Source organism: Cryptomeria japonica, chromosome 3, assembly GCF_030272615.1.
Source record: "Cryptomeria japonica chromosome 3, Sugi_1.0, whole genome shotgun sequence".
Taxonomy (NCBI): Eukaryota; Viridiplantae; Streptophyta; class Pinopsida; order Cupressales; family Cupressaceae; genus Cryptomeria; species Cryptomeria japonica.
This window is the reverse complement of record NC_081407.1, coordinates 762,838,115-762,859,184: the sequence shown is the minus strand read 5'-3', so window position 1 is coordinate 762,859,184 and position 21,070 is coordinate 762,838,115. Positions and strand designations below refer to the sequence as shown.

The following is a 21,070-nucleotide window of genomic DNA, read 5'->3' as shown; positions in this document are numbered from 1 at the left end:
ATGACATGACCCCTAACTCCTATGATTCAAAACCTATTTACTAAATTCCAGGTGCTCCTGCACCAGATTGTAGCATAAGCCAACGTCACAATGCAAGGGAATTCCAAACCTACTAAAGCACAAATAGTAATTTCATTTTCGGCAAGATTGGAAAAATCTAAAAATTAGAGAAAATAAACTACATAATTTAAAAGGGAACAGTATATCGGTAAGGTGGGTTCCTCTTCTCAAGGTTGTAGAAGATCAATTTTGAAGGGCCTTCTAAAGACAGCCAACGAAGAGACAAAGGGCAACGAATTGGAGCTCTCTGTAAATATAACACTGAGCATTAATAGTTTGCCAGGAGCTAGAGGGTCAGTTTGAAGGTCTGAAAACAACTAGCAATCAAATTCGATTATCATAATTATTTAAAGGATGTTGTAGGACAGTGTCCCAAACTGGCATCTAGACAGCATCCTTGCATAGGTACAAAAATACGTCCACACTTTTCAATGAGATCTACTACAACCATTGTCATAGGGAAGCATCATAAGCCTTGATTGTATACTAATTATAAAGTAGTGGTGCTGGTATAATGAGTTGGTAATGCAAGTTCTAATTAACAACAGCAGAGTTCAATTTTAGATATTATAGTAAGAGGCCAAAGTTGTTAAAACAGTATTCCCATGTGTTGAAAAGCGTGCACATAATGTAATAACAAGGTAATTATTATTAAGCCGATTGTTCTACAAACTATACAAGTGTAGAATACAAAAGATGATTCTAATTTCTACGTTCAAAATTTTGGTTTAAAAGCTCAAGCAAATGAAAAAGGACCCAAAAAAAATACAATTGCCCATGCCTAGCTAGTTCTCATTATGCTACAAATTTCTTCCCTGAGGTTGGGACTTCTCTTAACCTAAAAGTACATTCAACTGCCCTTGGATAACACCAAGAATATTCTCTAGAGCAGTAACCCTGCTCCGCAAATCACTCAACTCCTCCCTAACCCCTGCACATACAAAAGATCATGATCAATACTCAAATGCAATAGAACAAACAATTAACTGAATCTAAATAAATGAACAAATAAAATACAGCTCTCTAAATGGACAAGATAAAAGAAAAAGTTACCTAAACTCTTTCCTTTAGAAGAAGATGCAACCTTGGATCCTGACACTTTAGGGTTAACTACCCCACTTGGACTTGCATCTTCACTCAGACCCTTCAACTGTAACCGTGTCCGCTTCACAGGTAGGTTTTGTACCACATTATCTGATTGTTTCTCAACAGCTCCCTGACCTACACCTTCATTTATTCCCTTCACCCGTATCCGCATCCGCTTCACAGGTGAATTTTGTGTCACATAATCCAATTCTTTCTCAATAGTTCTCTGCTTCTTGCCAATAGAGGCAATGTTATGACCATGAAATAGTCATATTTTTATAATCTAAAATAACAGATAAGTCCAGCTTTTTAAAGAAGCTGAATCGTTTCCTATGCATATTAACCTTAAAAATAGGATTATATTTGATCTACATATTAGTCTTCAATCAATTTGTTATCTATTTAACATGTAGAGGAGCATCAAGCAGAATCAATCTGTAACATTGGTATGAAAAATAAGATTTTGTCCTCTCCCCTATCCTCAAAAAATGTTAAACAACTTATGTTAAATGCATAGGAATTCCCGGGAGTGGTGGTGTAATGGTAAAGCTGGGCACATGGAAGACTCTGACCTCATTTCAAATTCCCCCACCGTAAGAAAGCAGGCTGTAACAACTGAACCAACAAGGTCGTAACGTAATAATTATGGAGTACTTGAGAGTGTGAGCAAGAAACAGAGACCTTATAAATCTAAACTAAGCTCACCTTACACTGCTTCAAGGTAGCTTGTAAACCCACCCAGATTTTACCAAACAAATAAAAGGATACATAAAACTTACATTACCTCAAGCTTGTAAAATTTTACTGCCGTAAAAACAATCAGGCAGTGATGTAGGAGCATACTGTGATCCATGCACCTGTAGAGTAATTATAAAAAAATGGCTGCAGATGCACTGATCATAGTACTAAGTATTATCTTTCATCGAAAGAGAACATATCTAGGTCCAGTGATCTATCATCTCTGTTCCTCTGTAACGAGTATACAAAAATAACTTGCACTGATGCAATATAAATACTTTCAAATAAACAAAAGAATTTACAGAAATGATGAAAACCTTTCAATAGGAACTAAGATTCTGTCTGGCACAATGGTACAAAATAAGATAATTCACTGGCACAAAGCATGAAAAGGGACTTCTGTGTGGTGTTTCTTATATTAAATTTCATTCAGTTTCATATTTTTCAACATTAGTCTGAAGTTGTGCTCGTGAATGCCTGCCTTGCTAATTCATGAAATTGTTTGCCAATGAGAACCTATCCACCCTTGTCTTTGGCAGTGTTTTGATGTAAACCATAACCGTCATTATTTTAACTAGATGCACTCGTTCGCTTACACCTCTGTTCTAGAACTTGCTCAGTGTATACATATTGATATTTTAAATATCTAGCAAGGAAATTGAAAGAACGTAAATGCATTTGCTATTACAGGTAGCATGTGTATGCATTATGACAAATGCAGATGATTTCGAGGAAGCCTTTTCCATCAGTGTATAGTTGTTACAGGGAGCCATCTTGGGAATAAGATATACCCATTTTGGAAATGGGCTTTTGCAACCCTTGCATCAACAAAATCAAGCTTTTAGTTTGAATTTAATGATCTTCAGTGAATGTAACCTTAAGTACTTTAAAAGAAATGATAGATATTCACTATTTTGTAGTGTCGAGTAGATCCTATATGAAACTTCTTCGTGCATGCTCAAAAAATTCTTAATCATTCCTTTTGTCATGTAGCATCTGTAAAGTTCTTTATATTAGCATCAAATGTTCTTCATTCTGGGAATGCGGTGTTGATACTATTGGGCCTTAACCATTCACCAAGCTGGGATAATTCCTCCTTTGATTGGGCAAATCCTGATCCATCAAGAACCAAGATCACCTGCTTCTAGCTGCAGGTGTGTATCCTCTATGCGAGAATTTCTCTGCAACAAGTTTTCAGCACAACTATAAAAAAATTTAATTAATCTATTTAAACTAACCCAACTATATATACAAAATATCAGAAAAAATATTTCAGTGAAAGATTGATTCATTATTGAATAAGTATATAAAAAAGTTAAAAGAGTTCAATTAGTTAAATCATTGGAAGAAAACATTTATTTTTAAAAGCTACCGATTAAAAAAAAATTATTGTTGAAGCATTGGAACATCGAGGAAATTAAAAATGTACCGTGATAGAAATCATTGAATTGTACAAATTACCGATTTTCATAGTTATTACTACCACCAAGTTGCACATTTTTAATGAAGTCCTTGATCACTATATGTTTTATAACGTTTCTGGCAATGTACCATACCAAAACTATTTGGCCTTATGGGCATATATTTTTATGTAATGTCCCCACTGTGAAATATAATTTAATAATAAATATAATAATAATAAAAATTAAAATTCAAAAGAATAAAAATAAAATTCAAATTCAAATATAAAAGAATATAATTAAATATAATTAAAATTTATTTAAGTTAATAAATGGTCAATGGAATGAAAAGTTGCGACTTCATCAAACATGAGATAGAAAAGGGAGAAGAGAAACTCATTTGAGAGGAGATAATTTGGGAATCAGAAGTGCAGATCTGATTTAAATAAAAGTGCAGATCTAATCATGAAAGGTTGTCCCTTTCAAAGGGCAGATAGAATGAAGAGTTGCACTCTTTCAAAAGGTGCTAAAGGTGAAAGGGTGTGTCTCTTGCCAAAGGGCATACATGATGAAGAGGTGTTACCTCTCCCTCACATTGAGAGATTAAAGGAAAGGGGTCAAAAGCATCCAGTGACAACACCATCGATCAGATCAGAACTGTTATTGAGTTGCAAGCAGTAACATCCAGTGGTATGCATGGGGATGTGCTTAATATGCATGCTTAATATATGAAGCCTAGTAATGTTTTTATGCAGAATTTAATAGTAATATTAATATAAACTGCAATATGTATGATTATTTATACATGTGTCTTATCTCGTAATCAACCAAAGGAAAGAATGGAGGAAGTTAGGGAATGGCAATACTGGTTCTCCCAAGCTAAGTAGGCCACCCCAAGGGATGGAATTGTCATAGTGGGATGTTCCTGCCTCTTGTGGGCCAGCTGAGTTGTTATAATGGGACGCTGCATGCTCTTGGGCTTAGTTGGGTTTAGCAGTTTACAGGCACTCTCGCGAGGCTTTCCTACCAAACTAAACTATGATTGGTTATGGGTAGAAAGACATGTTTATCATTATATGTAATGTATTTGCTATTAATCCATGTGTTTATTTGCCTACTCTAAGTTTATTGAATGACTAGATGAAGTTACTCTTATATATTGGGAAAAATGATAAACTATATTGTGGAATTACTAATTTAAGACAAAATTCAGGTAATCACTAGTTGGGGACATTACAATCGTTATCAGAGCGCCTTAATCCTACCATCCTACAGGGTAAAGATGAATCAAAGAATCATTCTAGTCAATGAGAAGGAATCTAACAATACGTGTATTCACGTGTATGCTATGTGTTTGCATATATTCATGTATGCTTCGTGTTTTCTTGTGTATGCTCTATATTTGATATGTTTCCAGCATGCTTATTAAATGTGTGTTTCCAATGCCATTTCATATTGAGAATCATTTTGCGATAGTCTACAGCGATTTAATATGGAAGATAAGTGACCCCATATTAAGAAGTGATTAGTGGTAGAAGGATATTGGATTACCATTGTTAAAGATGGGAACATGATCAGCTTGCAACAATTACACATGGAGGAATAATGTAAACAATGAGTTCATATGTCTTCTCAGACTACAACTTTATTGAAGTGGTGTAATGCAGATATAAAAGAAGATTCATGAAGAGTATATGAAATATAATTAAAGTGCAAACATTAAAGAAGATAAAAGATTCAAGGAAATCTGAAGTAAACTGAAGATTTTATAAAAGGTATTTCAAGAGAAAAATAAGGTGATGGAGAACATTTTGAACACTCCATGATCATTGCCTAAGGACAAGCAATCTTAGGTGGGGCGGACTGTAATGTTTCCACTTTGAAATATAATTTAATAATAAATAATAATAATAATATTAAAATTAAAATATACAAGAATATAATTAAATATTGTTGGTGTTGGAAATAAGCCACACCTGGACCGACGATGGACTGGTCCAAGAGGGGCCAATAGCTCAGTGGTAGAGCACTCCAGCAGCATATGGAAGGTCCTAGGTTCGAGTCCTAGCTGATCCATGTCTCAATATGGTATCAGAGCCAAGTCCAGGCTAGGAGCCCCAAGCACACGAGAGGTGTGGCTTAAGGGGGGGTGTTGGTGTTGGAAATAAGCCACACCCAGACCGACGATGGACTGGTCCAAGAGGGGCCAATAGCTCAGTGGTAGAGCACTCCAGCAGCGTATGGAGGGTCCTAGGTTCGAGTCCTAGCTGGTCCATGTCTCGATAAATATAATTAAAATTTAATTAAGTTAATGAATGGTCAAAAGACATGGAATGAAAAGTTGTGACTACCTCAAACATGAGATATAAAAGGGAGAAGTGAAACTCATTTGAGAGGGGATAATTTGGGAATCAGAAGTGTAGATCTGATCATGAAAGGTTGTGTGAGTTGCACTTTTTCAAAAGGTACTAAAGGTGAAAGTGTGTGTCTCTTGCCAAAAGGCATACATGATGAAGAGGTGTGACCTCTCCCTCACATTGAGAGATATAAAGGAAAGGAGTCAAAAGCATCCAGTGACAACACCATCGATCAGATCAGAACTGTTATAAAGTTACACGCAGTAACATCCTTGTTCTTGGTGGTATGCATGGGGATGTGCTTAATATATGAAGCTTGATAGTGTTTTTATGCAGAATTTAATAGTAATATTAATATTGGCTGCAATATGTATGACTAGTATACTTATATTAAGAAAATACATGTAAAATATGCCAAGAGGTATCTTATAATAGAAGAGAATCATTGTAAAATAAATGTTCTCCTAAAACATGAATACAAATCCATTAAACTACTGCATTCAAAAAGTTGTGAATGTGAATCTAGTTGGAGAAAAGTGGCATGCATTTACCCATCCATTTGCATGTCAAATATTTTCAAAAATGGATATTTGTTTACGGATATTTTGATGTCATTGTAGATGCCTCTCCGCATAATTACTTAAACGTGTGTCTTATCTTGTAATCAACCAAAGGAAAGAATGGAGGAAGTAAGTTAGGGAATGACAGTTTACCGGTACTCCCAAGCTAAGTAGGCCACCCCAAGGGATGGAATTGTCATAGTGGGACGTTCCTACCTCTTGTGGGCCAAGAGGTGAGTTGTCATAGTAAGACGCTGCGAGCTCTTGAGCTTAGTTGGGTTGAGCAGTTTATAGGCAACCTCGCGAGGCATTCCTACCAAACTAAACTGATTGGTTATGGGTAGAAAGACATGTTTATCATTCTATGTAATGTATTTGCTATTAATCCATGTATTTATTTGTCTATTCCTAAGTTTATTGAATGACTAGATGAAGTTACTCTTACATATTGAGAAAATGATAAACTATATTGTGGAATTACTAATTTAGGACAAAATTCAGGTAATCACTAGTTGGGCACATTACATTTTACAAGAATGCTTCATATGGGATTCCATATAGCTTTCCAATTGATGCAAACAAAGTTACTTTTCCCTGGTTGTAAAATTTCTAAGTTGTTCAACTTTGAATGTTTTCTGTTTTGAACTTTTTGCAATCAAGTTGTTGGTATTCAAAAAAGGAGCTGAATTTTATTTTCCTTCTTTTAATCCGACTTTTGATAATATTCATATAAATGACTAACTTTGTTATTTGACAGCTAATTTGAACTTAACTCCATCTTCTCCTGATGCCAAGATCTTTGAAATGGATGGTGCTCCTCCTCCATCATCCTCTACTGGTAAGTCTTTATTAACTATTGTGTGGATTAAAAAAAAGTTCAGTTTATTCAAAACGTTTTTCTGTTTTTGCAGGATCATCCCATTCTAAATCTTCACTCTCTAAACCCAACAGTAACTGGTGTTGTTAGGTGAAGCCATGCCTTTGGCTCAGTGGAATTGTACTGCTGACAGCTTTATTGTTTACCTCATCTCAATTGTAGATAGGATCATGAATTATTTATTTTTGAGTAAAAATGAGTTCTAATTATCATCAGTTGTGTATACCCAATTATTATATGGAAGGTTGTGCAGCTTTTGCCAAGAAATAACAGTCTGTTATTCAAATCTCATTCAAAAATTTCTAAACATTTTCTCATTTATGGCAAATCTCAAAACATTTCGTTCAAGATGCCACTGTATATTGCTAACTCAATATTTGGAATAATAGATCATTATTTCTAATAAACAAAAATCATTACAGGGTACTGATCAAAAAAAAAAATCAGTACAGGGTCATGAGAACATATACGGTATTAGTAGTATGCTTTAATATTAAAGAAAGAAATCAGTTCACTGGTCATTGATTGTTTCAGGGGAAAGCAATTGATCAATTAATAAAATGGAGTCTCTTTGTGAAGTATATGGGCATAAAAAAGTTACTTCGAGCTTATTAAATTTAATATATTAAATAATAATATATATAAAATATATTGAGAGATATTCTTTGACATGCATATTGTACTTAAGTGAGAAATTGATAAAAGAAGGCATCCCAAAAAGACACCTCTCAACATATTTTATATATATTATTTTTTATCTATTTAGGCAAAACACATAAGCGTGTATATATATATATTAATATAAAATATAGAAGATTACATAAGACTAAGAAAGTGGGAGCAAAGCTCAACCAAACTGTAACTATAGTAAAAAGCCCCATCTAGGAGCAGACCTCAACTGGAATAAGAATCAAACTATAAAAATCAACCAAAATTTGCAGGCCTATATACAAAACATATATAACCAGACCACCCATATACAAAGATTAACATAGTTAACAACTTTGCTTTCAAACTTACATATGACCACAAAATTCCACCCATGTACAACAAAGATAACAACCCTGATTTCGAAATTTACATAGGACCACAAAATTTCCTCACATTATTCTTAGAAACCTCATGGTGTGCTTCTTGAACAGACTGACCATGACCATCTTGAGTTCCAGAATGGCAATTGCAAAGATGAAGTCTCGGCCTAGCAGCGAGAGGCTGTAGCTAATCTGGCTCCAAAAACGCCACGATTTCCGCATAACACAAGGGTGAGTCAAAAATTACAGATCTAGGCCTTGCTCGACAGAACAAGCTGCATCTTTTATTTTTCGGCTGTGTATAACATGAAGGTTAGTCAGACGTTTTGGAGCCAGATTAGCCGCGTCCACAACGAGAGGAAGAGGTTTCTTACTTTTGTAAGATTGAAGAAATCGAAATCCTTCATGATTTATGAGGAGAGAAAGAGCCTTAAACTTGTTCCTAATTATTTCACATAATGTTAGCCTTATTGACTGATGTCACCATTGCTGAGTTGCAATAAGAGCTTCAAGAGAGCACTATCAGCACAAATATACACCCTAAAATGAGAAATGAGCCCCTCTAACAAAGATTTAAAAGCTCTTCCACATGTATGATGAAAGAGCTCCATCTGATACCCATAGGGATAAAGGATGTTAACACAAGTGAAGTTGATCGCCTCGTAAGTGCAGAAAATAAGTATTCTGGTCATCAGAATGCGAAAGCACCACGTCGGACCCATGGCAAAGGATGCCAATAGAGGGTAATCCTTGGCATGAGGGGAGCGGATTACACCAACATTTAACACAAGTTTAAATGATGTAATAGTGTACAATGGCTGCCAACATGAAAGGCCAATGAGCCGAATGATGTCATGTCCCTGTACAGCCACCGCTTCAAAAGAAAACCATCAAATCTGCAAAAACCAAACACATGTTAGATTAAAAATTACTTTCCACTAAGTTCTTCCGCCAACTCAGCAACTTTTTTTCAAATCATCATGAAGGAAGAAGGATTTCCCACAAATTAAATATGCTCCAATATTTGAGAGATGGTCTGCAACTTTATTGCCCTCACGATATGTATGAACAATTTGATAATTTTGAAATGATTCAAGAATATTCCATGATTCACTAAATATGAATTTCAAATGCCAATCTAAGACTTGTTTGAGACTTAAAGCATAGCTATTAATGAATCTCCTTCGATGACCAGATGTGAAATGCTAAGAATTTTTGCTAATTTCAATCCTTCAAGCAGAGCCTTTGCCCATACAAGATTATTGGTGCCATCTGATATTTTAGAAGCAATTGCAACTACTATCTTTCCATCATGAGATCTGAGAACACAACCAATACCAAAACTTCCAAGATTATTGTTGTCACAAAGGATTGTGCCCAATTGCTCAAGCTCTGAAGCTCAGAAATCCCATGCAACATGGAAACACCTTTGAGCCTGTGGGTTGCTCACAATGAAGGTAAATCTCCAGATTATGGGCTGGTTCGCTTATAATACCTCCTAAAACTACTGGAATTTGCTTAGGAAAAAAGATACAAAGTTTGCTTGAAATGGGATTCTATGCTAATAGGAGGTGATGCACCTAAAACTGATTAAAGTAACCTAACCTAACTCACAATCAGCCTTAAATATACTTCATATTTGTTTCACAACTCAGTTTAGATCATGTAGTGCATAAATATTTCATATGAATGTTTGAGTTTCAATTTTTGTTTTAAGGAAAACAAAGTTTTCTCGACTACAATTGATTGGAAACTGATATACACACTCATATAACCTATACTAGCATGAGATTTCTTGTTTCACAAAGTATAAATGAGACATAAAAAATGGATTTATGAATAAATCACAGTATTTTCATCAATCATTGCATGACAAAGAAGAGACAAGCACAACTTTGAAGGAAAACCTTCTGTATTTTATCGAATACTGAAAGGATTTTGCTGTTACAACTCTAAAAAATACTTATGAAACTGAAAATATATGAGCTACAATCACTCTTTGCTGCTGTGTATAAAAGCAAGAAGAAAGAACTAGTAGAAAACAAGAAAAGAAGAAGCTGCATTCTTGACTGATAGATAAATCTGAGATGAACTCCTGCTCTGACTCTCACACTTAGCTCCAATTGGTAGTCTCCTTTCTTGATTCTATCTCCAATTTTGCATGGTAGAGCTCCTTGGGTCGAATGTGATCCAAAATCATGCAGAATATCCCTCAAAACTGATCCAAACTGATGCTTGGTGGGGTCAAGACTTGCCTTAACTCATACTATATCCATGTGGGGCCCTTAACTGATGTAGAACTCATGTATTTGCTTCAAAATTCCTCCTTTTAAGCCTCTAATTGATCCATGAATAAAAAATTCACCTCTTGCCTCTATGACTGTTCCTTGTGTTGGTGTTGGAAATAAGCCACACCCGGACCGACAATGGACTGGTCCAAGAGGGGCCAGTAGCTCAGTGGTAGAGCACTCCAGCAGCGTATGGAAGGTCATAGGTTCGAGTCCTAGCTGGTCCATGTCTCAACATGGTATCAAAGCTAGGTTCAGGCTAGGAACCCCAAGCACACGAGAGGTGTGGCTTCAGGGGGAGTGTTGGTGTAGGAAATAAGCCACACCCGGACCAACGATGGACTGGTCCAAGAGGGGCCAGTAGCTCAGTGGTAGAGCACTCCAGCAACGTATGGAAGGTCCTAGGTTCGAGTCCTAGCTGGTCCATGTCTCAAAATGGTATCAAAGCCAAGTTCAGGTTAGGAACCCCAAACACACGAGAGGTGTGACTTAAGGGGGGGTGTTGGTGTAGGAAACAAGCCACACCCGGACCAACGATGGACTGGTCCAAGAGGGGCCAGTAGCTCAGTGATAGAGCATTCCAGCAACGTATGGAAGGTCCTAGGTTCGAGTCCTAGCTGGTCCATGTCTCAACACCTTGAACTAGTTGTATGATGACTTAACTGGTTGCTAGGTGTCTTGATCTCAAGGTGATCATGATGTGAGGGATTTGTTTGAACTTGAAGTCCAAATAGTCTTGAAGTCTACGTAGGAGAGCTTTTAGGAGACCCCTCTTTAGGTGTAAGATAACTCACCATCACATGCTCACCCTCAGTTCACGGTAACTTTAACTTTGACTGTCGAAACCATAACACTGTCATTTGTCTCAGATTTGTTCATGTCCTTCTAGGTCTCTTCAAAACTCTGTCAAAAGCCCTTTTCACTGCACCTCTATTATGACTGCAATTGCTTGATGACAGTATTCTCTTTTGCCTCACCTTACCATGCCTTATATGCTCTCATCTGAGATTATCTTCTTGACTGTGTAAGAGGACTGAATTTTCATCCTTATGACTGCAAAAACTTATTTATCTAGGTCTGATTTCATTAATCCAAGTTGTGTTTACTATCTTTTGATGGATAGATTGTAAACACAAAACCCTCATATGGACTGTTGGCTGCCTTCTTGGATAGATGACTGTTAACTTCTTGCTCTTCAACTGATTTTAGGACTGCAAACCTTGCTACTTGACTGTGTATTGACCTGAAACAGTCATTTGGCTGTAATTTTCAATGTACTGTCTTGAATGTTTTGCTATGACAGTCATACTTGACTGTTATTAGTTATTGCCTTTGTGACTTCTTGAGCTTGTACTCTCCCTTGTTTGTCAAGGCCAATCTTACTCACCGTTTAAGTCTGCTCCTTTCACACAAACACTGTCCTTCATCTCATACTGCTAGAACTTCTTATCATTGACCTCCCACTGTTTGCAAATGCGCTTTGGAGGCCACTAAGAACCTCCTCATCCGCCTTGAAGTCAACACGGAATCGAAATTCCGAATTGAGGTAATAGACTGCTGCATGGATGGGCCTGTGAAGTTGGTTCTGCCATCTCCTAACAATAATCTCCCAAATGGGGCCATACTTATCCTCATCTCCTACATATATTGATCTAATGGCCTCCTTGGCCCTATCCATACCCTTATATATATAGCCCATAGAGGGCTTCTCCCCATCAACAACTCATAGGAGAACTACGAGGGGCTCAGTGACCTACACATAATGTTAAACAAAAACAATTAAGTCACAAATTAAATTAAAAAAAAAAAGCAAAATTGCAAAGTTAAATTGTTAATAAATTAAAAGTAAATTACTAAAGAGTAGATACTAAATGTTAAATTATAAGAAATTTACCTACACGATTTCTCCACAAGGGGTCCAAAAACCTGGCTCATCAAAAATGCAATTTACCACATCTATCCCTGCAGTGGTCGTAGCATAGGATGAAGTAGTCCACTCCTCACCAACAAATATATGCCTCAAAGTCGCCTTTGATTTCATCAAGGATTTCAATGTGAGGAAGTTTGAGGCAAACCTCGTGATACCAGGATGAGCCAACTCCTTTTGCTCCATGTATTGCCTCATAATGCTAAGGACCAATGCATGATTGTAGATAAACTTGTTGATATTTTTGGCCCTTTCAACTATTGATTTCACCCATCCAAGCTTACCAATATCCTCCAACATGAGGTCAAGGCAATGAGCCGCACATGGAGACCAAAAAAATTTTGGGTGCCTCTCCATCAAAAGTTTACTTGCAGCAATTTTAAATTAATTAAAAATTTTGATGTGTTAAGAAAATTTTAAATAATCATAGATGCCTCTCCATCAAGACTTGAAAAGTTCAAAATTTACCTCCAGCAACATAACTTGTTGCATTATCTGTCACCACCAGCACCACATTTTATTCCCCCACCTCTTGTATGACTTCCTCAATAGCCTCACATAAGTATGTGGCATTTTTTACATGTGAGGAAGCATCAATAGACTTCAAGAACATGGTAGATTCTGAAAATAGAGCAAAATAATTATCAATTATCATGTATCAATCAACAAATCAAAATTTAATTTATTCAATGCATTTAGGGAAGTAGAAATTAGAATGATCAATCACATCCGCAGGAAACAAGAAAATTTAGGAGTGTTTTATTCCTCCTATCCGTCCAACCATCTGTCATGATGGTGCAACCCTTTTGGCTCCAAGACTGTCGGTGGTCCTCTAGCTCAACTTTCATATCCTCAACTATTTCTAACAAGAGGGTGCCACTTAACTCGGAATCAGTAGGGGCTTTAAACCCTACACCACAAATGGTTATGGCATCTACCATGCCTTGCCAATAAGGAGACCTGTCACAAATAGATTATGATTAGACAAAGTAGAGTTCAACTTCAAACTATAAAATTACTTTTAAACTTAAAGCAATCAAATCAAAAAGAAATACCTGGCGTCAATAAATGGAATGTTGCAAAAGTACCAAAACTTGCAAATTTGTTTTCTTGCAGCATCATGAACCTCCTTGTTCCAACCCATGCTCTCAAGCGAGGGTTGTTGCCCCAAGAGTACTATGTGGCACAAAATAACTATCCAACCTAGATTTTCGAACTCTAGGGCCAAAGGTAATAGTGCCACTAGGAGGAGTAGAAGTAGTAGCACTAGCACTAGCAAAAGCACTAGGACAAAAGGGAGGCATGAAGAACCCTCTCCAACACAACCTGCGGATGCAGGTGCATGGGAGCCAATAGCACTTAACTCTTCCAATTGCCTCTTCTTAGTTAACTTTTCTTGTTCATGTGTTTCTAATTGGACATAACAAAAACGTTTTGCCTCAGCAGTTTGTTTTTACATACCTCAATATTATGGCCAGGTATGTCGGCAATATGGTATTTAAATCTATTGATGCCACCAAAATTAATTTCTTTACAAAAAAAACATTTTGTTTGATATTTTTGTCTGCCAGGAAACTCTTCAGTATATTTCCAAGCCTCATCCTTTTTAGGCATTGTGAAAAATGAATGTTTTTAAAACGTGAAGGTTGCTGCAATAAGAAAATTTTATGAAGTTATTAACTAATAGAAAAAATCAGCAAGCCCTACTTTTTTTAAGAAAAAACTGTAAATACACGTTTACAATTTTTTTCTAAAAAAAATGTAGGGTTTGCACTTTGCTATTATTCTACTTCTCTCATTGAAGTTAAACTAAAAAATTAAAAACATTCAAAATTGGGAAAGTTAACTGTTAAACTAAAAAAATTTAACAAACAAATGAAAAAAATCCATTAACATATCAAAAAAAAACCAACAAAATCTACAAAGTTTAACACTTACCTCTTTCAAATGAGTTGAGAAGTTTTGCTATGGACTCCTATGGCCTATGGCTTCACCGAGTCCGAGTCACGAGTTGTCAAAACTCGCCGAGCTTAGGTCGACTTGCCAACTCGGCAAACTAGCCTGACTCACAGCGAGTTTGGAAACTCTGGTACACCATGATAATGGCAATCAACATATTCCTGGGCCTGGCCTTGTCATGTTATGACTTGTGTTTGTAGATTGTATAGACCTTGTAGATCATTCCAAGCTTTAGAGTTCAAGCAGTGAGCAGATGTTGATGAATTGACAGTCCTAAGGACTGTCAGACAATAAATGAGAACCCTATGCATGGATAAGAGAGCAGCCCTTAATACAGTGTTGAGGGCTTGTGTTAAGACTGCCATAGATAGTCATTGAAGTTATCAAATAGCTGAGATGTTTGGGACAAATGTGCAGCATCCATGTTCAAGGTTCAAGAACGAAAAAACAGAGTTGAAGTGTAAGCCTTATAAAGACCAAAAGAACCACAAGCCATCATAGCAATGATAAGTGCAAAACTGTCACAAGGTGCCATGAGGAGTCCATAGCAAGACCTCTCAACTCATTTGAAAGAGTAAGCGTTGAACTTTCTAGATTTTGTTGGTTTTTTTTAGTATGTTAATGGGTTTTTTTCATTTGTTTGTTAAATTTTTTTAGTTTAACAGTTAACTTTCCAAATCTTGAATGTTTTTATTTTTTAAGTTTAACTTCAATGAGAGAAGTAGGGTTTGCCGATTTTTTCTATTAGTTTATAACTTTATAAAATTTTCTTATTGCAGCAGCCTTCACATTTTAAAAACATTCATTTTTCACAATGCCTAAAAAGGATGAGGCTTGGAAATATACTGAAGAGTTTCCTGGCAGACAAAAAAATCAAACAAAATGTTTTTTTTGTAAAGAAATTAATTTTGGTGGCATCCATAGATTTAAATACCATATTGTCGGCATACCTGGCCATAATATTGAGGTATGTAAAATACAAATTGCTAAGGCAAAACGTTTCTGTTATGTCCAATTAGAAACACGTGAACAAGAAAAGTTAACTAAGAAGAGGCAATTGGAAGAGTTAAGTGCTATTGGCTACCATGCACCCGCATCCACATTTGCAGGCTATGTTGGAGAGGGTTTTTCCATGCCTCCCTTTTGTCCTAGTGCTTTTACTAGTGCTAGTGCTTCTACTTCTACTCCTCCTAGTGGCACTATTACCTTTGGCCCTAAAATCCGAAAATCCAGGTTGGATAGTTATTTTGTGCCACACAGTACTCCTAGGCACAACCCTCACTTGAGAGCATGGGTTGGAACAAGGAGGTTCATGATGCTGCAAGAAAACAAATTTGCAAGTTTTGGTACTTTTGCAACATTCCATTTATTGCCACCAGGTAATTCTTTTTTATTTGATTGTTTTAAGTTTAAAAGTAAATTTATAGTTTGAAGTTGAACTCTACTTTGTCTAGTCATAATCTATTTGTGGCTGGTCTCCTTATTGGCAAGGGATGGTAGATGCCATAACCATTTGTGGTGCGGGGTTTAAAGCCCCTACTAATGCTGAGTTAAGTGCCCCCCTCTTGTTAGAAATAGTTGAGGATATGAAAGTTGAGCTAGAGGACCACCGACAGTCTTGGAGCCAAAAGGGTTGCACCATCATGACAAATGGTTCGACGGATAGGAGGAATAGAACACTCCTAAATTTTCTTGTTTCCTGCGGAGGTGATTGATCATTCTAATTTCTACTTCCCTAAATGCATTGAATAAATTAAATTTTGATTTGTTGATTGATACATGATAATTGATATTATTTTGCTCTATTTTCAGAATCGACCATGTTCTTAAAGTCTATTGATACTTCCTCACATGTAAAAAAATACCACATACTTATGTGAGGCTATTGAGGAAGTCATACAAGAGGTGGGGGAAGAAAATGTGGTGCTGGTGGTGACAGATAATGCAACAAGTTATGTTGCTGCAGGTAAACTTTGAACTTTTCAAGTCTTGATGGAAAGGCATCTATGATTATTTAAAATTTTCTTAACACATCAAAATTTCTAATTAATTTAAAATTGTTGCAACTAAACTTTGATGGAGAGGCACCCGTAATTTTTTTGATCTCCATGTGCAGCCCATTGCCTTGACCTCATGTTGGAGGATATTGGTAAGCTTGAATGGGTGAAATCAATAGTTGAAAGGGCCAAAAATATCAGCAAGTTTATCTACAATCATGCATCGGTCGTTAGCATTATGAGGCAATACACGGAGCAAAAGGAGTTGGTTCGTCCTGGTATAACGAGGTTTGTCTCAAACTTCCTCACACTGAAATCCTTGATGAAATCAAAGGCGGCTTTGAGGCGTATGTTTGTTGGTGAGGAGTGGACTTCTTCATCCTATGCTACGACCACTGCAAGGATAGATGTGGTAAATTGCATTTTTTATGAGCCTAGTTTTTGGACCCCTTGTGGAAAAATCATGCAAGTAAATTTATTACAATTTAACATTTAGTATCTACTCTTTAGTAATTTACTTTTAATTTATTAAAAATTTAACTTTGCAATTTTGTTTTTTTTTATTTAATTTGTGACTTAATTGTTTTTGTTTAACATTATGTGTAGGTCACCAAGCCCCTCGTAGTTCTCCTACGAGTTGTTGATGGGGAGAAGCCGTCTATGGGCTATATATATGAGGGTATGGATAGGGCCAAAGATGCCATTAGATCCATATATGCAAAAGATGAGGATAAGTATGGCCCCATTTGGGAGATTATTGATAGGAGATGGCAAAACCAACTTCACAGGTGCATCCATGCAACAGCCTATTACCTCAATCCGGCATTTCAATTCTATGATGACTTCAAGGCGGATGAGGAGGTTCTAGTGGCCTGTATACAGTGGTACAGAAGTTGTGTTCTGATGGCACAGCCTCAAATACAACGCTCCAGTTGGATAAATATAATAATCAAGAAGGGGCAATCTTCGCCAACAGCATGTGCATAGAGGCTCGGACACAATTGCAGCTAGGTAGAAATATATGTAAACTTACGATTCTTAAGTTTATGGCTTATGCATTTTAATTTTTGATTTTATAATCTAGCCTTAAAGTTGGAAATGAGATTGATTTTTTTTTTCTTTTCGTTATTTCAGATAGATGGTGGCAAATGTTTGGGCCCTCAACCCCAAACCTTCAAAAAATTGCCATCCGTATTTGAGTCAGCCATGCAGCGCTTCTAGATGTGAGCGCAACTGGTCCATGTTCGACAACATCCACTCGAAGAGGCGGAATAGATTGTCTGTGTAGAGGTTGAATGATCTTGTTTTTGTTCATTACAACCTATCTTAGGACCAGACAGATTTTGAACATTGACTCCTCTCCGATCACTCTAGCGGAGATCGATCGAGAGTCCGAGTGGATCAATGAGTCTACCGATCCCATTTTCACTGAGGAGGACCATGAATGGGTTGACCAGGCAAACAGAGAGGCTGAGGCTGTGGCTATGGCAAAGGAGGAGGATAGAGCACGATCCGACACAGGCCCAGCTAATGTTGGTCATTGTAGCACCTCACGGGCGGAGACTATGGCTACTCAGTCATCCAGGACCTACCTTAGACGCCTTTGTAGGAGGCAGACAGACTACCCTGAGGCTAAGGCTGAGGATGAGCTAGAGCCTAAGCCATAGACTTGTTTTTGTTTACAGTTACATATATGTTTGGGAACATTTGATGTCATGGATTTTATATATGGATTTCATAAAAAGTGGATCAAGAAAACTCCAGTTAACTCGATCATAAGCTTTCATCATATCCAACTTTATTAGCATAGACAGAATATTATTGGAATGAACAAGATTTCTTGTGTAAATAGGTCCCCTTTTGTTGTTTCCCTCCCAGGAACAAATCCACCTTGCTCAACTATTATTCAATATATGTATGCTAGTTATTTAACATGTAGAGGAGAATCAAGAAGAATCAGATCTGTAACATTGGTATGGGAAATAAAATTTTGTATTCTCTAACCTCAAAAATACAGTCATTAAATTGCGATTAATAAAAGCCAAATCATTATCAATTGGATTGTTTGGCGATAAATATTAGAAATGACAAGACATGCAATTAACAAGGAAATAACAACTAATGATAATACATGGTTTTCAAGATAAGACTGCTCATTCGGAATATTACTAAGAAAATTCACTGTGGTTTCAAAAAAAACGCTAGAAGGGAATGAATATATCCTTACCTTCAAGGACAAGCTGCTTGACCTAGACCATTTACCATTATGCCATTCTTGTTTTACCCTCATAGCCGACCTGCAATAGACCTTTTCTCCATACTCTGGGAAATGAACAGAGTAATAACAATCAGGCAGAAGCTCCGAAACAACACCCCTCCACCAACAGTGTTTATCATATATTTCAACAGGATCATTAACTTTCCAATTTTTTATGTTCATCTTAGGAGGGCGTGGTCTTATTTGAGTGAAGTGGAAGTCTTCCACCAAGGGTTCTTTTCTCTCATTCTCAAATTTTTCATGCTGCACCTTATAAATACCCCCTCCCTCGTTAAACACCACTGTCCCCTCAAACCATGCACCTCTATAACCTTCCTCATTAGTGCATACTTCAACTTTCATGCCATTGTTGAAGTCCATCCCTTTCTCCAGTAATCAGCAAGACCGAGCAACAAACCAACACCACCAATTAAGAAAACAAGATGAAACTGAGTTCTGCGTTTTAGAAAATTGTAAAGTCTATGAACCCACTTGGTCAGCTACCAAGCAACACCACTCATGGGAGCAATTACTTGCTCTCCAACCTTAAAGAAGATAAAACCAATTTAAAAAAAAAACCTGATACCCTTTACATTCTGATACAACTGACCCAAGCAGCTCCACCCACAAAATCAATTCAACGGCAACGAGGAACGACAATACTCAAAATTAGGATTCAAAATTCTCAATAAAAACTCTTTTAGGCACGCAGGCTAGCAACGGAACAGCAAAATGAACTTGGAAAATATGTAAAAGAACTCGAATTTCGACTTATCTCGCAGTCCAGCTGCAAGCATCAATATTATCTCAGAAACGTTTTCCAGTGACTCTTTCTGGATATCAGTCACATGCACCAGCAGAAACGATGATTGCCCTCACCTTCACACAACCCCCTGCGAGTAACCCAGAATAGACAATTCACCCAGCAAATAGTAATTGCCAGTACCTGCAGCCCAGCAAATGCTAATCGCCTGTCAGCAAAGAGAAACTGCCGCCACTGACGGCGAAGGATTGAAATGTCTGTCAGCATTCGCTGGTCAGAAAAAGCAAGCAAAAAAATCTCCCCATCATTGCTAAAGAAGACTCCTCGCATAAATACTGTCAAAAATAAGGATACCGCGACCTCAGTAAATTTCTATGTAAGTTTTTGAAGCCGTCTAATTTTGCTTGCAGGTGATACATGTATCAATGAATATGGTTGTCATTTAGGGTTTGCTGGGTGATATATTGCTGTTTCTTATAATCATGCGGAAAGCGTTTCTTTTTTTGAAATGAACTATTTTCCATTTCCCACAGTTTTCAAGGGCGGAAACAAAACCAGCAGGATTTACGCCGACGCCCGTCGGTAGTCAAAATCGGCCTCATACCTTCAATTAATTTAACTGTGTTACTTTTTATTTTTGTTTTTATTTGTTTTTTATTTTATATAATACAATAAAATTATATTTAATTTTAAAATATATTATGGTTATTTTTAGTTGCTATCTAGAACTATAGCAATTGTGTAGTTCTTAACATGTTATTAATGCCTATGTTTTTAATCAATCATGCTGTGATAAATTTTCATATACAAAAAAATATTAACTTTTCTTAAAATGTAGATGTAAATTTTTTAAATAAACATGTTTGAAAACATATTTATTTTTAATTTCATTGGCTAAAAAAAATTGAGTTGATATGGCCAATTAATGAGCTAAATGGAAGTTTTTGGATAACTATTTCTTGAAAATGATAATCGAATATCATTTTAAATCTACCTTTATAATAATGAAAAGAAAAACCAATTCTTAAAATTAATCATAAAGGAAACAAAGCGTTGGTACAGCAAAAAAACCTAGTGAACCTCTTCACTTTGGAGGGTGAGATTGTCTTGTGCAAGGTGTAAGGTTATATTTTTTCTCTATTCAAGCTAATCTTTATATGTGCAAGGGTGTTGGAGCTATCTTGCCACAATTTGCTTTGTGCATATGATTGTTACCATCGTGGAGTGGAAATCCAAACTCACAACGCACAAATCTATTTCAATATAAAGGATGCATATAAGCTATTCAGGTTTTCAATATGAACATGAAAAATTGCTCTCTAGTATGCTTATGGTTGCTTTGTAAAATCAATAATAACTTTAAAAGGGAGCAAGAAGTTTGCACCAATTGAGGTGGCTTGGTCACTGGTAATTAGGTAATGGAGTTCATTAATTATGGTTTGCAATTTCAAACTCGTTTCAAAAATCGATTAGGGCTTGTCAAATTAAAAAAAAATCTATGATATCAGGTTTTTAAATTTGTGTTGGTTTTTACTTTAATAATAGATAACAAAAATTAAATCCATTATTTGTTATGGGTTGTAAACCTGTGGGGATTTTCCTACAGTTGTATTTGAAAACCCATTTGTAAAATTATTTTGATGCATTTATATACTTGTAATCAGAATACTGTTAAATTTTCGAGAAATTTTAAATTTGATATTAATTTCATTGAGGAAAACAAAGGATAATTCCAGTCAGATGAATGATTTTGTTAATTGAACAACATGG

General features: G+C 36.4%; 1 protein-coding gene across 1 annotated transcript; it reads right to left on the bottom strand.

Moving 5' to 3' along the window:
* Positions 1-686: 686 nt before the first annotated feature.
* Positions 687-19,878, bottom strand: LOC131068880 (DUF724 domain-containing protein 3). Its single transcript, XM_058004148.2, has 3 exons — positions 18,508-19,878; positions 1,114-1,372; positions 687-991 (listed from the first exon to the last, which is right to left on the bottom strand). The coding sequence occupies exons 1-3, from the start codon at positions 18,916-18,918 to the stop codon at positions 894-896; spliced, it is 768 nt and encodes a 255-aa protein (XP_057860131.1). The 5' UTR covers positions 18,919-19,878; the 3' UTR covers positions 687-893.
* Positions 19,879-21,070: the final 1,192 nt, after the last annotated feature.

What these genes read in the sequence shown, in the direction of transcription:
- LOC131068880 (XM_058004148.2), bottom strand. Translation starts at nt 18,918, where the DNA reads ATGGACTTCAACAATGGCATGAAAGTTGAAGTATGCACTAATGAGGAA. An exon ending in CAAGCAGCTTGTCCTTGAAG is followed by an intron (nt 1,373 to 18,507) that starts GTAAGGATATAT and finishes GGCAAGAAGCAG; the next exon opens with AGAACTATTGAGAAAGAATT. An exon ending in TTCTAAAGGAAAGAGTTTAG is followed by an intron (nt 992 to 1,113) that starts GTAACTTTTTCT and finishes TTGTATGTGCAG; the next exon opens with GGGTTAGGGAGGAGTTGAGT.